Source organism: Haemaphysalis longicornis, unplaced genomic scaffold, assembly GCF_048455015.1.
Source record: "Haemaphysalis longicornis isolate Haplotype H1 unplaced genomic scaffold, Haemaphysalis longicornis Haplotype H1 scaffold_9, whole genome shotgun sequence".
NCBI classification, from domain to species: Eukaryota; Metazoa; Arthropoda; class Arachnida; order Ixodida; family Ixodidae; genus Haemaphysalis; species Haemaphysalis longicornis.
This window is the reverse complement of record NW_027526460.1, coordinates 134,872,699-134,890,178: the sequence shown is the minus strand read 5'-3', so window position 1 is coordinate 134,890,178 and position 17,480 is coordinate 134,872,699. Positions and strand designations below refer to the sequence as shown.

At 44.6% G+C, this 17,480-nt stretch overlaps 1 protein-coding gene across 1 annotated transcript in view; it reads left to right on the top strand.

Annotated features, from left to right (window-relative positions):
- The first annotated feature begins 236 nt into the window (after positions 1-236).
- LOC144153449 (trafficking protein particle complex subunit 10-like) overlaps positions 237-17,480 on the top strand; it is a 29,969-nt gene continuing 12,725 nt past the window's right edge. Inside the window, exons 1-3 of the mRNA XM_077685093.1 lie at positions 237-597; positions 13,336-13,417; positions 15,205-15,340. Of these exons, the coding sequence (XP_077541219.1) occupies positions 558-597; positions 13,336-13,417; positions 15,205-15,340 (258 nt within the window). The 5' untranslated portion in view covers positions 237-557. The remainder of the gene's footprint in view (positions 598-13,335; positions 13,418-15,204; positions 15,341-17,480) is intronic.

Genomic DNA, 17,480 nt, shown 5'->3' with positions numbered 1-17,480 from the left:
AGATCACGGCTGGCCCCGACTTGTCCCCACTTCATACTTACGTCTAGGCAGGCAGACACCACAACGACCGCAAATTTTGAACACAAATTGATAGAAAAAAACGAACCGTAGACCGTATGTCGTTCACGCCGTGGTTCACGCACTTGCGACAAATATGCTCGGCTTGCTTTGGCTTTTAGAGGGACGATACGCAGCCAACGCTGGCCATAAACTTATGCATCAAGCCACTGAAAGCCAACGCAAGCCGCGACCACAGCGGCTGATCGTAAGTGCATGAGTGCATGAAGAGTGCAAGACTGTGCTGGTGTAATGTATCCCTGCGTGACACCTCTACGCTGAGCGCCCTTGTCGGCGTTGTCCAGGGAGGCGAACGTATGACCTGTGAGACGAGAGTCACCCACTAGCGGCCGGGCCGATCGCCGACGTGCGCCGAACGCTGTGCAGGCGGTGCGACGGCGCTCCGTCACCGCCTCCTCGGAGAGCAGGGATGCATCGCCCGCGAGCCTCCCGGCTCCCGGCAGCCTGTTTCGCGACGCTGTGAACCTGCCCTGGCATGAATGGCTGGGCCCAGAATGAACTGCAAGCCAATCGTCACGTGTAAGCATCCCCCGTGCGCGGCCACCGCAAGCTGCACGGACGCCTTTGCGTCGACGTTCTGCGGCCACGGTCGCTTCCAAGACGGAAACCGGTTTCATAACGGTCTGATAACTCATATGGTCAGCTAGCAGCAGCTGGTACGCGCGCGTCTGCTAAGCTCAATCAGAGAAACGGGCAGTAGAGCCGTTATAGGCTGACCCGTAAGCAGCCCTGACACCCGCGACTGCGAGGTTTTTTTTCCTTTTTCCGTCGGAATGCAGCGCACCAGCCGGACCTCTTTTGCACGAGGAAACCGGGTGCTTTTTTTCCCGTCGCTCACGACAAGGACGAGTTTCAGCGATGATGCAGCTAGGGAGGCTTCTCGAATACATGTGACACAGTTTGCCCTAGTTTCAAGCTCTAGTAACGTTAACACACCATTGCTAAGCAAAGTCATTGGACAAGTTTAAGGTGTCCGTGTTAGCTGACCAACGTCCTCTACTGTGTGTTACAGTGTTTGGCTTCCATCAAAGGCTAGCGTAGTTGAAGATCATCCGACTTGTTTAAGCTGTCTCCGAACTTCATGTGCCACTGGTCTTCAGGGATGCTAGCCAAAAGCTTTTGCCATTTTTTCATTGTTTTTCTGGCAAAGCTACAGTGTAGATATACAAGCAGCGTGTATGGCCTGTGCAACTAGCCTGTCACTTGGTGCACTTGCATTGTTGTCAGCCCACTCCAGCAAAATTGCCTGTTTGGAAATGCGTGCATTTGGGTTCTCTACCTGCCAGGTGATGGCAAAGCAGTGAGGAAAGGCTGCGGTTCCTCTAGGTCTGTTTTGGTGGCATGTTCTGGGGCCATTTCCGTGTCCCTAACGAAAGTGTACACCAAAATAATACGGGGTCTTCACTGAAATATCAGTTAAGGGCCTTGCAACATTTGCTGACAGCATCTGACAGCATTTGCAGGCAGGGGGCGGCAGAAAGTTAGACGGGCAGATGAGATCGAAAAGTTTGCAGGGATAAATTGGTCGCAGTTAGCACAGGACTGGGATAATTGGAGATCTATGGGAGAGGCCTTTGCCCTGCAGTGGGCGTAGATAGGCTGATGAAGATGGTGATGATGATGCCGTTTCTCAGTCACTGTGAAGTCGCAGGCAAGCCGTTGGTCAGCAGAATTTAGGTTTAATCCAGCCAAGAGCTCATGATGTCTGTAGAGACCTGTGCAAAGACTGAAGGTGTAAATGCCATGTGTAGACACTTCAACGCACGTTAAACAACCTCATGTGGTCAAAATTAAACCTCAGCCCTTCGCTACAAAGCCCGTCATAACCAGGCGTAGCTTCAGTGCATAAAACGTACAAATTTAAAGAGATTTAAACAAAAAAAGATGCAAACCATAGCATCCAAGTAACAATTTTTGTGTCAAATCAGGTGTGGGACTCACTTAAAAGCAGCCAAACGAAATGGCAAAATTGTGGTTGCCGGTGTTGTGCACATTTTTAACCAATGACATCTGCACAGAAATTATTCATGACGATTGCAACATGCTTCCTCAACATTGCAACAAGCAGTTGTAAACCAGCAAATCAGTGAGATGCCCGAGACAAACAAGCGAGATTTACTTATTGGCTATGATGTCGGGAAACAAGAAGCCCTATGGCACCTGCCAAGGGAATTGAGAGGCTGAGACGCTGCCCTGCTGAGCCTAAGGACATGAGTTTGACCTTGGCCACGGCAGCTGCTTCTCAGATAAAGGCAAAAAGCGGAAACGCCCGTATGTAGAGATTTTGGTGCACGTTAAAGGTCCCCAGGTGGTCAAAATTAATCTGGAGCCCTTCACTACGGCGTGCCTCATAGCCCAAGTGTTCGGCACGTTAACATCTCAGGAGTAAAAAAAAAAAAATCTCTGCAGCAGTTTTTCACATGCATGCAGTGATGACTGCTCATGGCCTGGTTGCTCATCATTAGCCAAGCCCTGACAGGGGCAAGATAACACTTGCACGGGGGCTGTGGCATTAGTTTTTGACAGGCATTGGAAAGAGGTAGCATTGATTGAACATATCCACACAGCCTGCCTCATAAGCTGCTCATGTAGGTTCACGGACAAAAAATGAAAAAAAAAAACCCTTTTGTTTTGGTTTTGTGGCTTCTGTATGTACTTGGCTCATTTTGCCAAGTACGTTGTTTATTTAGCTTATTTTTTTGTGGCCACGTCTTGTGGGTTGAGCATGTTGGAAGACAGTCACTTGGCCTCCACCTGTCAAAATGATTGCCTTTCACTCAAAAAAGGAGAAGGAAGAAAAGGAAGGTAGCGCCCTTTGTAAGCTTTGTTATGGCAGTGTTTACACCACATGTTCTGTGTATTGCTTCCTTCGGGCTAAAAAAGACACAACGTGTTGCACAGAAGAACGTTCTATGTATTTCATGCCTCAGAAAAGTAATCATCACTGGTGGTGTAATTTATATGTATTTGCTCTGGATATGCCAGTTCAGCACATAGATGCGAGGACTTTTCGCAAGCGGAATTTTGCAGTATGGAATCTGTGTGTCTTGGCAGGCTTGTTCAGCCATTGTCAGAGCAGCACAGTCCATTCTTTCATTTCTATCTTATGAAGTTGGCGATATAAAAGACCTGCACTAGGAAAATAATGCTTTTGTATTGCCGTTTATACACTACGCAAAGGAGGCTCCTCTGTTGTTCAGGCATTGTAAATTGGTCACTGCGTGTATTTCATGTTACCATGGATACATTGCAGGTAAACCATGCGTGACTCTCATAGCCTCTATGGATACTCCATCTTTGACGACTGTTATTAGATGGAGACAGAGTAGCCTGTGTGTATAAGGTTTCGGCACATGTTAGACATCTTGAGTTGGGCCGCAGCACTTCACTGCGGTGCACCTCTTGTAGGCCAGATGTAGCTTCCGGGCAAAAAGGCACCAATTTGAGCATCCTGCATAAAGCCAGGTGTTCCACACCAGTTTGTGTTTTTAAGGGGGATGTGACGACAAAACACAGCTGGTTCAGTTTGAGAGAAGCAGCGATTGGTAACTCACTGAGCTCCCTTCCAGCCATGACAGAATTAACTGAAAAAACAAAACAATGCAAGAAATATTGAGGAACTTTCAAATTTCGCACTGTGGTGATGTATTGTGGGCAGGAGGGATGTGATATGGGTTAGCAATAAAATCATAGTTACCAGTCTATTAACTCACGTTAGCATTGAAGTGGTACGTTCTAACTGAACTAGAGGTCCCACTCCAAAATTACCTTTCCGTTTACCCTTGCATCAACACATGCATTTTTACATTGGGGTTCTCCTTCTCCAAGTCTCTGATTTAGAAATGCTGCAGTTGCGCGCAACCCCGCAACCGAACTACAGCAGAAAGCATAACCGAACCAGTACCTTTTCTGGAACTAAAGCTGAGATTGAACCGTTATTTTTTGAGCCCACTGAACCAGAACGTAACGGTTGCCGGTTCTTGACGGAATGGTTCGACCACAATTTGTCGATTGTGCGCAGTCGGTGTAATTCGGGGCTTTTCTCTATCACACAAGGTCAGTTCTTCATTACTCTGCTCCTTCGGAGCAACCACAACACTATCCACCACTGTATGCATGGCCCCAACATGATGGAAAGTGGGCTCACCACTCTTGCAATGGTATGTTGCTGCTGGTCACATGTCAGAATGCAAGGGTGAGCGGCAGAAATTGCACATTTCTGGAAGCGTTACACTGACACTTCTTCACTGGCTGTCAGTTCTCCGTGTTACGTGCCCAGGCCAAGTCCACTCATCCTTTTAATTTTAGCTATGATGTCCTCCGAGTTAGTTCTCTGATATGGGATGCTCATTTCCTGTCCCTAAGCGGTACTCCCTATCGTCCTTGTTTCTATTAGTCAAATTAAATCGACCAAATTAACACATTTTGTTCTATTCTTTGAAACAAAGCATGTTCTTTCACAAATCTTGAGGAGCATTTGTTTTAGCTGGCCAAAAGGCAAGGCGCACTGATGTGGGTGTGTGCAGCGTTCGTGCCAATTAAGTCATTCTGCTGACTTGCTAATGCTGGCTTTGAAGGCATAATACATGCTCCTGGGTGTAAGTTCTTGAGAGCTTTTAGGGGCGAAGCCCAGTAGGGGCTGTTGGCGTCTTCTGTCATCGTCGTTCGTCTCGTGTAGTCACAGTACTAAAACACCGAAAAACTCGTTTACACCTTGTGCTAGAAAGTAACGCGTACTAAAAAAACGCTGGGACACTCATTTACGCCTCATGCTAGAGAGCTTGGTGCATCAAAGACAAGAGACTTTTGCAGCAAAGCTGTATACCTGTACCCCCCAACTGTTTCATCTCCGTTGGCAAAAACGCATACCCTGCATGCTTCTCCCCTCACCAGGTTTCACATTAGTGGAGATGGCCCGGGATTTTTTCCACGGGTTAATGAGATTGGCTTGTTCAGTTGGAATGACCTGGCATTATTCGCAGCCTGCTCTGTTCTGAACCTTTTCCAGAAACAAAGCGCCATGCTGTCACACAGCACTCATGACCACTCATACATAGCCTTGATCTGCTTTTGCATTTATAGAAAGTGGCATTGAATGTATACAATGCCCAAACCGTCGTCATAGTCTCAGCCAATGTGTAGCCTAACTGCTGTAAACATTAGCTGTTTTTGTGATAGGTAAGATTACAAATGAATGATACGCTTTGTGTATTTGTGCGCTTTTTAAATGTATAGGTATTTGGAAGTGGCATATTGCGCTGTTTTTTCTTTTGGCCTCCGATACCCGCTATCAGGCTGGTATACCAGTACCAAACGTAGGCACCACATATAACTGACCTGAACAGCAGCCGTTTAGTGTTTCGAAAAAAATTCTACAATGTGTGTAGTTTGCAGAATTCTTGCTCTCCCAAATGAAGGCGCTACTGTAGCTTAAAATGCAGTTGGAGCTTGATTGCATTAAATACTTGAACTGTCTCAGCAATTTACCACTTTTATTTTCAAAGAGGCTGCTTTGCTGCAACTGAGCATTGGAGGGCTGATGGCCTCGTTTTTTGAGCAGTGAAATGTCGCACAGCTTTTAATTTGACACCTTTCACTATTTTGAGCAGTGAAGGAAATTCAAGGGAATGACATGCACCACAGTGAAGCTGTGGCGCATAAAGTTAGCGTCGTCTAATTGCCATATACGGTAGACTTTCGATAAACGGAACTTCAAGGGACCGAAAAAATTAGTTTTGCTTAACAGGAGTTCCGTTTACTGAGATAGATGCATGAAAGTGCAAATTTATGTGCATATACACGCTTAATGCCATTTCATGGAACTCTGAGCACTAGAAGGTGAATGTAGCGGTTAGTTTTTCAGGAAGCAAGAAAACTACAAGCGGTTTAGGCACAGCATTCGAAAAGTTGATTTGGCAACAATGAGTCGCTGTGCACCACAAAATGCATCAATTATTTTTGTTTGAGTCCTTGCAACTGCATCTTCACGGAGGCTAGAGGCCTCAACTTCGCGAGTGCTTTTGAGCCACCGAATTTACAAGACAGCAAGGCGGTAATGAAGCGTGAATAGCACCACAATGGCGCAAACAAGGCGGCAGGAGCTGAGCCCTGTAACTTGGCGTCTTGAATCGAGGCCGAACGACTGGAATAAGAACTGCGATGTCGCATTCATTGCGCTAACATGGCTGCCCACTAACGAGACGACACTTACGAGGCCAACGAGGCTAAAAAAAAAAAACATGGAGGGGAAAAAAAAAAACGAAACATCCGGAAACGTAAAAAGCTGATTCTCATGCCAATGGGTTTCACAGGCATTTGTGGTTCCGTTTACATGGTGACGCAGAAATTTTAGTTCCGCTTGCTGAAAGTTTTTTTACATTATCTGAATACAAAACCAACCAACTTACAGGCTACTGTTCCGTTTAGGCGGCAATTCCGTTTTTCGATATTCTACTGTAATTTGTTTCAGCATAGTTTCAATAAAGCAACAGTTACTGCCGTTTTCTGTAACCATCTATAATCTCTCTGTGGATGGCCATGTGTTCACAGCAGAGAGTAATTCTGTAACGTTTACAACATCACTGGGAGCTAACTACGACGAGTAAATGAAACTCGGTGTAATGGTAGCAGTGTAATCTTAGCAGCTAATTGTCGCCTATTTTTTTCCGAGGCACTTTCGATAACACGAGGGTTGGAGCTGCTTTCTGTACTCGTACTCCCTCCGTAGATGGCAATGCTTCAGTGCACAACATGCAACGTGGGAAAGCCAGCTTACAAAGAAACAAGCTTACACTGATTCCCTTAAAGTCGTCTTCACCTCTAAACGCAGATGCATTGCTAGAAAAACATCATTCAAGGGCAAGATAGGCCATCGTATATATTAAAATATGAATGGTCTAGAACTTCTTTATTTTTTCAGTGAATTCTTTTCATCTCGTGGATTTGAGTGGGCACCACAAGGTGGCGCTAGGCTCGTGCACAATCCTTGTCTGCATCGCGCTGTTGCCGGATATAATTTGCTGGATCTTAGCCATACACAGCTGCGCTACAAAACATTCTAAATAGCTGAGCTGTGCGTTGTGCTGCTTTGTTATGGCGGTCTTCCAAAATATGCGCTGTCAAAGCAATCACTCATTTGCTTCTGACATCATTATAGTGGCTGTGTGTCCATTGAAAATTCTGCTGCGGAGGTTCTTAGCTCGGGCCATCAGGTGTGGATACTTTAAATATCAAGGGTGGACAAAGAGACAGCACCAACTCCCCCATTTCTTGGACCACTTTGGAGTCAAAGCTTGTATCGTATCCCTTGTTCCTTCCCTTCGTGTCCTTGTCGTCGTCTGTGTGGACAGAAAAAGGCCTCGTCCACAATCCACTGCAGGGAAAAAAGTTTAAAGTGCACTGCTAACACCCATTCAAATGCGCATCCAAATGTGATGAGCGAGTTGACGAGCATCTTACCACTCCCGTCACCTTGAGTCGATATGTCCCAACTCTTCTCTTTGAGGAAGACAATGCCATGCCACTTGCTTTTGTCTGGCATAGAGAGCGTGCTCAGAGAGGTGTTATCTTTTCTTTCTTTCTTTCTTTCACGTGACACGAGAGCACAAATGCACAAAGAAAAAACTCTTTCGTTGGAAATCAGCAGGCGGTCACTCTTGCGATAAAAACGGTGCTGATAAGGCACCAGATAAAAGGGAACGCTGGGTAAGGAATATGGGACCAAGGTCAGCGTCCGCTTGATTAGGAGACAATGGGATGTTGAGCTCATCAGACTCCTGGACGGGCTACCCTTTTACGTCCAGCAAAAAAAGCTGGGGTGGTCCTCCAACTGTCTTCCAACTTTCAGTCGTCAATGGCCGTTGTGCAAGAAAGATTTGCTTTTTTACATTTGTTTAGTCTTCTCTAGTGCAGTGGCTACGTTTGGCTCTCTCTCTCTCTCTCTCTCTCTCTCTCTCTCTCTCTCTCTCTCTCTCTCTCTCTCTCTCTCTCTCTCTCTCTCTCTCTCTCTCTCTCGCTCTCTCGCTCTCTCTCTCTCTCTCTCTTGTGAGCGTCTTTTTGATGCCTATGCGTTTCTGCTATGCATTGAAGCACCTGTGTAATGTTTGGAGTGAAAGCGATTCGCAAAATATATGAACAAGCTCCCTGACAAGAAGGGTAGCTTTTAACTAAATATAAAAAATAAATTTAATTTTCCAATGAGGATATGAACATATTGGTGAGCTAGAGTAACACATATTTGTCTAGACAGTAAGTAGAAGCATGACTTGGAAGCAGTTGCAACAGTTCACAGGCACAATGAAATCAAGAGTTGGACGGAAGCCTGTCTGTTCGGGAAAACACACGACAGCTATTAAAAACTGACACCTACGATGGAAGTTTATAAAAACAAATACGTTTTGGGAAGCTCCTGTAAGTGATCCAAAATGTATTCGTTTTTGTAAACTTTTGCATTAGGTTTCAGTTTTTAATTGTCAGTTCATTCAATGACGAGTGTAAATTCAGCTTAATGCCTTTATGCGAATCAGCACAGCACGTGTAGGGTTTTAATCCTGCTTTGTCTAGGCAACCTTGGAACAAGCAAATGGTACCCTTGCTGTGTTTGAGTTTTGGCTGGTTGGTCTGCCATCATGCCTAAAAGTGCAGCTCCAGAGTTGACACAGTAAAGAACATGGAGGTCGTTTTTGCTGTCCTGCACGTCAATGTCACTGTGTATGCACTACTGTTGTGTCCTTGCGGCCGGACAAGTCCCTGCCCTGCGCAAGGCCTCAAACAAGCCGCTAAGCGGACTTTGAAAACAAGTTATCACGCAAGCCTCGATTGCTCACGCAAGTTCAAACACACCACCTTTGCACCTGAACAATGCTGCATTACAGGTTGTCAGTATCATCACATTCGTCCACATGACGGGGCTAGTGGTGGTGGGACAGCTGCGGCATGAGTGACAATGAAATCTATTTTCGAGCACTGCTGTTGTTGGGCAGAGCTTTTAATGGTTGAAATATTCTTGTATCTAATCACACGGCCTGTTTTTGGGCACCACTGTTACTGATTGGCAGGGCTTACAAAACCATGAATCTATGCTTGGGAGAGTTCATTATATTTGTCCACTCCTGCTAATGAAAAAACTGTTTTTTCCGCTTTTTTTTTTCTTTTGTGGCTGCTTCCTGTGATTGTTTTGGGGCTTGGAATGCTTTCCTTTTTGCTAGACGCTCAATTCCTCGTGTAGCGTATCGGGTGAGCAGGCGTGTTGCTGATAGGTGGTTCATGGGCTACTGAGAATGGGGCACAGGCCATGAGGACCATGTGATGTTTTCCAGTCACAAAGTTTTGGGTTCAGGCTTAAAGGGGCACACTGGTCTTAAACCAAAAAAGTTTATTTTTACAGTAATGATGATGAAAATTGAGGGACAGATTTAGTTTGTCATTCTGATTGTAGAGAGAACATTTGTGTTTGTGTAAATGACGAATTTCAAACTCATTCCGATTTTTATATTTGATTTTGTTGACAGCTTCTGTGAAAAAACTGCTGGAGTGATGCAGCTGAACAAGGTACCAGTGAGCTGTGCACAAATCAAGGAGTGCTATGTGAGACTAACATCGTCATTCTATCTGGTCTGTAGCAGAAGTTGCGACTGTGTGAAGTTCAGGCTCGGGAGGCAAAACCGGTTTTTCTGGTTCCCACCTTTGAAGCGGAAACTTCAAACGGTCGTAACTTATGCTACAGACCAGATAGAATGATGATGTTAGTTTCACATAGCACTCCTTGATTTGTGCACAGTTCACTGGTACCTTTTTCGGCTGCATCAGTCCAGCAGTTTTTTCACAAAAGCTGTAAAAAAAATCAAATATAAAAATTGGAATGAATTGGAAATTCATCACTTTACACAAATACAAATTTTCTCTCTACAATCAGAGTGAAAGACTAAATTTCCCTCAATTTTTATCATCATTACTGTAAAAATAAACTAAAGCTAGTGTATACGGAGACTTTGTTACGGTTATTCCAATGGTACAGTGCTGTTCTGCTGTTGCAGGCCTGAAAAACAAATTTTATTGACTTGAAGAATTTACGGCAACGCACTCTCGCAACTCCAAAAACAATTCAACGGCTAAAAGCACTTGTAATACTCGTGCATAGGGACCTTATAAAATAGAATTTGCTGAAAAAAAGTTCAAAGGGTTGATTGGTTTTACAAAACTTTTTACCAAGCAGTAGTCTTGGTATACAAAACTCCTTGTATATGCAGCAGAATGTACTGCTGCTTTGAGATCCTCCAGCGCGTGTGTACTAATGGTATGAAACATTGTGTAAGTGAACTATCAGTACTATCAATTGTGCGTTGAGAACTGCAAATAGTGTCAAAATGCTATCAACAGTTGACTACAAATAGTTCTATTGATACTTTTGTGACGGTCGACTATTTATGGAACTATCAGTAATTTACCATAGCAAACTACTACGCTTGCTATTTGGAACACAACAGCCTGCAAAATTCAAATGTTGGCTTCCTTAATTTTTTTTATTCATCGTTCTAACAATGTGTTTCACGAAAAAATATGTTCGGGGATTGTGAAGTCACTGTGTTTCTGGGATGAACTCGATCGGTACGCTTAGCCTAAGCTTTACAGTTGGAGCAGCATTCTTTTTTAGGGTATGCATACTTTACTTCTAAGGTGTGAAGGACGTTCGATTTTGAAGCAATGCGCTAATTCTTCAGAATCTGTAAGCAGTCAAACAAATGTGGATAGTCTACCAGAAATTATCACCACCGAGAATTCTCGGACGCTGTATCGAAATCATCTATCCCCAAATTTGCTATCATTTCTCCAGCTGTACTATCATTTGTAGAATGTATGCGGTTTGATAAATGTGTGTATACATTTTGTGTCAGCTTTTACGAGGTAAGGTTCAATGGGTGTTTCTTTGATGTTTTTTCACAGCCTATCTAAGCTAAAATTGGCAAATCTGGTGTGTCTAATTAGGGATACCAACGTTGGGCTTGAAATTTCACAAAAGCCAACAATTGATACTGCTACTACATATATTAGTGTTTGCAAAAGGCATCAATGGCCCTGTACGGGAAGTTTAATAATAGTGTACTACTGATAGTGTGTCAATATTGTGTATATGGTATTTCTCTTACTTCGATTCTGATTCAGATGTCCGTTGTGTCGAATGTACAGTTAATAATTTTTCATTATTAGTGGGGTGTGAATCGGCAGATTCCGAAACGTTTTCATTTTAGGTTGGCATGCCAACAATGATTACCTGTTTGAGTTATCAGCACCTGCATTTTTCACAAACAATTACTGCGCATTGACGGCAAAATGTATTTCAGGATACCGTCAATCTCACTGAGTGATTATTACATGATTGGAGTCACGTAACAACTGTGGAGAACATCTTCCATGCTATTGGAACTAAAATCATAGACACGATGCTGCAACGTGCGCCACCGTCAAACGCAAAGACATCATCATGGCTGGATAAACGTCGACCGTGCTAGGATTACAAATTTTTCAACTGTTGTTTGGGTGGACACAGTGGGGTGCAGTGCGTTCCCGTCACATCTGGAAAACTTGACAAAATACATTGTTTTCAAGTATGCGACAACGCTTGTTTCATGTGTGTCGCTTGCAATTAACCTTAACAAAGCTGTAATGTCTGCTACATTGACCAGGTGGCGTGGTTTTGAGTTTTTTGTGGCAAAGATGCAGTCAGTCAATTTCACTCAGGCATATCTGGCAGGCATCAACATTAGATACTGTGAGGGAATAGAGAGGTTGAGAGTGACCTGAAATAAAAGGGTGAACAGAGGCGAGGGGGGTGGGTTCATTTTGCCCAATGTCTTTGTCATTGACCTGTTGTCTGTGCTCGGGCTGTCTTGTAAGAGCCTGTAGACAAGCTTTTGAATCGGCCACTGTTGTGGCTACGAAGTTCAAGAAGATGCTACTTTTCTCTCAGATGAGGAAGACTGTGGCTTCGCTTTTTTTGTATGTCAGTTGCTGCCCAAGCCAACCCAGCCAGTGTATGGTGCAGCGGTGTTGTGGTTCACACCAGATCGACTGTCACATTGGCGTTACCCTATGGTTGCAATGCCAAATGGGCCAGCCCCCTCAGCAAACATAAGGGAAAGTCTCTCAAACACATGAGCTGGTCTGCTGTCTCTTGTGACGGGCTGTCGAACTTGAAATTTGCTATGCTGCAGCATGTGCAGTAAGAGAAGCTGGACTTACAAGTCCTCCATAGGCCGTAGCACTGAATCACAAAAAATGCCTGGTTACCATATATATAGCTGAACCTCGTTATAAGAGACACTGATGTAAGAGACAAATGGGTATAAGAGACACTATTGACTCACATGGTTGGCTGCCCTATCTTTCCCATTAAATCGACCTCTTTTATAACAGACATCGGATGTAGAAGATTGGTTATAAGGGACAAGTCATCCTTGAACTTTAATCAATAATCTCGCTTGTAACAGACATTTTAACTTAAGACGCAGTGCCACCAGTCACTAATTGCAGTTGCTTCCATCCTGGAAGCACAGGTGGACGACAGACGCCTGCAGTCGCTGTTTATTATAACTTCAGCAAACGCACACTGGTTCAGTCAGCTATGAAATGACGATGAGAAGCCCTGCCAATGGAAATGCAACTGACAGAAGTGGTTGAAGCTTACTGCCATCCAATGGACGGAGCGCGATCGCACATGAGGGTTCTCCCACTCGCATAGCTCCCAATCAAGAAGCATCACAGATGTTGAGTCCTGCAAGCATAACAAATAGCCTGAGCACACAGCAGAAGCTGTGCGCTCTACCTATTCGTCAGGCTTGTGAACTCAACATGTACGACTCATCTTCCACAACGAGGAAAGAAAAAAAAGCTTGCAGAATCGGTTGTAAAATACAGTGTAAACACAGTCATGAAGCAAACAAGATTCAGAACTGTTTCATAAATTCTGGGGGCCGAACATAAATTAGAATGAATCTTTTGAAACACGCTGTAGCGTTCTTTTGAGCTTATTTTAGTCACATGGTGCCCACATTGAACTAGGGTCTGATTAGTAAGTGAAAACATGGTTCCCTGCTTATAAGAGACATCTCATATAAGAGACAGAAACTGCTCCCCGGTATGTGTCTCTTATAAAGGTGTTCAACTTATATGCCTTTGAATCGAGTTCATGCTCCCAGTGCCTCGGTCTGGATGGGGGCTTGGCATTACATTTTTTGCTGGCTTGCACCCTGGTGTTCACAGATGCAGGGGACAAGCAAGTGTTCAAAGCCCTCGAGCCCCTGCTTCTTGATGGACTGCCCCTGGAACCCGTCGAGTGGACACGGTACGTGCTCCCTCTCCCCCTCACAGCTGCTGCCTTCTTTCTGTCCAGTGGCGAGTTCCCTTTTGTTTTGTCTTGCATCCTTTTTTAACACCTTGGGTGGCTGAGCTTGATGCAGCGGCCTGGTGGGCTTGTTCTCTGTGAGGGCCCAAACAGTTCTGGTTGCCACTTCTTCCCAGAGAATGCATTACTCAGGATTGAAGACCAAAAAAGCTGCGGGTATAAGGAAGGGTAATTTATGTCTAGGGCTTGCGGGCTCAACATTTTAGTAAATGTGCTTACCTTGCATGCACGGTGGAAAAGTTTGCTGCATACTACAGGATGAATTTCGGGCCTGAAAAAGCATGAAATTTGATTTTCCTTCTTTCCTGACTTCAACATCCTAAGTGCAATAAATAAAGTGTGAGGAATATTACCAGGAATGTGTTGTAAATCATGGTGGCAGTGAACATTTTTTTTTTGCCACTTATGATAGGGGGTGGGGGGTGGCAAGAGAAGGAACACTTTCTGAAGCATCCCTCTTGAAGTTCTGTTGCTGTGGAAGTGTAGGAGAAAGCTACTGCATGTCTGCTGGGAGTGTTTGATCACTTTCATGCTATGGCACTGCCTGGGGAGGTGAGGGGGGGAGGGGCAGAAGGAAGGAAGGAGGAAAAAAAGGAAGGAAGGGAGGAAGGAAGGAAAGGAGGCAGGGAGGGAGGGAGGGAAGGAGGAAGGGGAGAAATGGGCAGCAGCTCCACGCACAGCCAATGCTATACGTTAGCAGCCAGCACTCCAACACATGCATTCTCCCTCTCCACTAGAGATGTAAGGTTTCATGAAATTTTGAGGGGCATGAAAAAAAACAGGTTTCTCATGTTTTTTTATTCAGAAAACATGAAAAATTTAAAAAGGGCTATTCGACATAGATCAATGAAAAACTCAACATAGTTCGTAAGGCAAAAGCCTAGGACGTCTCATCAAGCGAAAAGTGACCGTAGTTTTTGGCCACTACATGAACGAAATCAAATTATGGCTGCTGTAAAAAGGAAATAAGTGAATAAAGTATGCCTAGAAACTTACTTGTATTCGAATGGGATTTGAACTTGGGTCGCCAGAGCGGCAGCCAGGTGTGGTGACTACAGTGCTAACCCGGTTACGTGCCAGAATGAAACAAGGATTGTCCGATGCGTGCCTCATGACAGACGGATGTGACGGCACCGCAAACACGATGCAGCAGTGAAGGAGTCTTTGATAATCGCTGGCTTTTGCCTTCAAGTCACTCAAGAGGCTTAAGTGTGCGATACATTTTTCCCTTAGCACTGAAAAGAATATAATTTTTACATGCTGCATCACACAAGTCCCAGCAGAGCTTCCGCTCTCAAAATCTGTGCCCGATTTCACGTCAAGGCATTGATTTTCGAAAGCGTTTCCCTCACTGCAGATTGGTCGTGTCACAACGAATTTCCCCAGAGGAGCTCTGTTCGTTTTTGTCAATGTTATCCTGGTTGAAATAAGCGAAAAAAATAAATTTCTTTTTTCAAAATTCTTAATGTTTTTTTTTTCAACTGTTCACATTTCTACTCTGCGCATGATTAACAGGTGCACAATCCCTTTGTGATGGTTGTCAAACGACACAAAAAGAAAAAAAGAGATGGTTGTGCCTGCTCCCCTGTCTCTGTTTGTTCTGTTCCTGCAAAGTAGTTGGAGCGGGTGAGCTAGGCCTGACCGAAGTGTTTGTTGGTCGAGGTCTCTTCAACGCTAGGGGAAAGAAGCATGCTCCCCCCGTGCACCCCCTTACCCCCCCTGCGCAGGTCGTATGGGCGTGGGCCCAAGACGGTGCGTGTGGAGTGCCGCTTTGTTGAGTACGAGGCGAGCCGGCTGGCCAGGGAGAAGGAGGGCCGCCTGCTCGACCAGGCCCACCTGCACCTCTTCTGCACAGACTGCAACGTGAGTGGGGCACCAGCAGGCACGAAATCGGTCAACGCTTCGAGATGTTTCTAGAGTGAATGGAGGGAACCAAGTGGGCTTGAATAGGGAGCACGAGTGGGAAAACGAAAACCAAGAGGTGGGCAGCCGAGGTCCACATACCGTAGAATACCAATCAAGCGCCCCCACCCATGTGAGTGCCCCTCCCCCAGCATTTTCCGGTAATTTCGCATATCTGTACTTGACCGGGCAAACGCCCCTTCCCACTTTCAGCCATTCCGGAAGCGGTTTTTGGATGCCACAGTGTTCAAAGCCAATGTGAATGTCAGAATGTACGTTTTTAGCATTTACTAAGTGTCGTAAATGGACATCTTCGGCAATGCCGGCTACAGTGCTTTTCTTGCGATCGCCGCCATTTTGTGCCGCCATCTTGAATTTGGGGCCCGATCCGATTAACGGACCCCTCCCTATCTCTAGATCAATTTCCTACAAGTTTTGGGGAGGGTGCTTGCTTGGTAATTTACGGTAGTGAGGTCGCTTGGTGAGGTCTCGATTTACAATAGACCTAAGCTTGGCATCGGATGAGTCACTAATAGTTGCACACTAAGCTGAAACTGTTCTTACATTAAGGGGGGACACTGGTCTTGAGGACCAAAAATTTGCCAAAAAATCAATTTTCTGTATTAATTTTATTTGCAGTCTATAGGTCCCAAAGAATGTACCTGCAAAATAGTATGGCTGTACTATCAGTATTTACAAAGCTGTCGCCATTTGAAGTTGGCTAAATGGCCATTTTCCCCTGCATTTCCGAACTTCGTGCTTTGTTTTCTCACAACCAGTTTTTTTCCCACGAGGTCAACTGTCGGGTACAATATCTAAGGATGTACTGTTCAGATTTGCGTCATTCTTGCTGCATTCGATAGCTTAAGAACTGAAGAGTGCAATAAAACTACAAAAATATAGAATTTTTCTATACTAGTATAATTTTTTATGCATTTCGTTTCACGAAAACATTGATAATTGATGACCTGACATTTATGAAGTGTACAGCAATTGCAGAAACAGTGATAAAATTACTGCTGTGGTATAGTTGCACTCCCTGGTCGTCCTAGAGCACAAAGGAACAAAAAGTATTCAAGTATATGATAAGCAGATAATTAAAAATTGCCCGAAATGGAATGACATAACATGTTGCCCAACTCTGAACTTAGACTATGTAGACGAAAACTGACTGCATATTTGTGCTCAGAATGCCAAAACACACTTAATGTACAAATTTCAAGGAGATTGGTTTAAAAATAACGAAAATGTCTTCAAGACCAGTGTCCCCCCTTACATTAAAGAGCCGAGTTTATTGTGTGCTAAACGGTTTCTGGCAGGATTCGCCTTTGGTGATTGCTTTCAGCCACACACCATTATTTGGCTTGGGAGAATTGCTCACTGTTACCTCGAAGACATTTACAGATAAAGGTTTCTGCTTTCTTAGAGGGGAGAAATCCTGCTGTGTGCGTGTGTGTACGGGGGCTTTAATCACAGCTGTTATGACATAGTCACGCGCACTTGTGTCAGGAGGGCAGGAAGCCAGTCAGGCCATTGAGAACCCAGGATTGGTAGGCAAAAATCTTTTCCCTGAGCTTATGTTTCTTGCGGTTGTGACTTCACTGGACGGTGATAGGCCCAGGGAACCCCACAATGTCTGTGAGCAGGTTGCCACAGTAGGCATTTTGACAGAGTGCACCGCAAAACGTGAATGCGAGTTCATTTTTGGGGGACTTTAGTACCTTGTTAAAAATGATGATCAAGTTAGAAGTGGGAGTAGAACACACTGTTGGGCAAGTTGGTGTATATTTGGTAAAACTTACAGCACGATTGTCATCTTTGTGTCGTCCTTGTTGAATCGCACTTTAAGTTGTACCAAATTAGCAGTGTGAATGTCGGAACATATTGCCATGTTGTCCAGGAAGGAAGAAATTAGTGTAAGCTTCACTTCAATCACTTACTAAGCATCGGGTCCAGTTTCTTGATGTCTCACACAGAGCTTAGCACACATTGTTCTCCTCAGCCTGTGCTGTGAGATAGCTTTTGGCGTCTACTATCCTTTGTGCCTTTTGCATTAATGCACGTATGTTTCAATGCTTTTCATTTTCACTCGTTTGGTTCT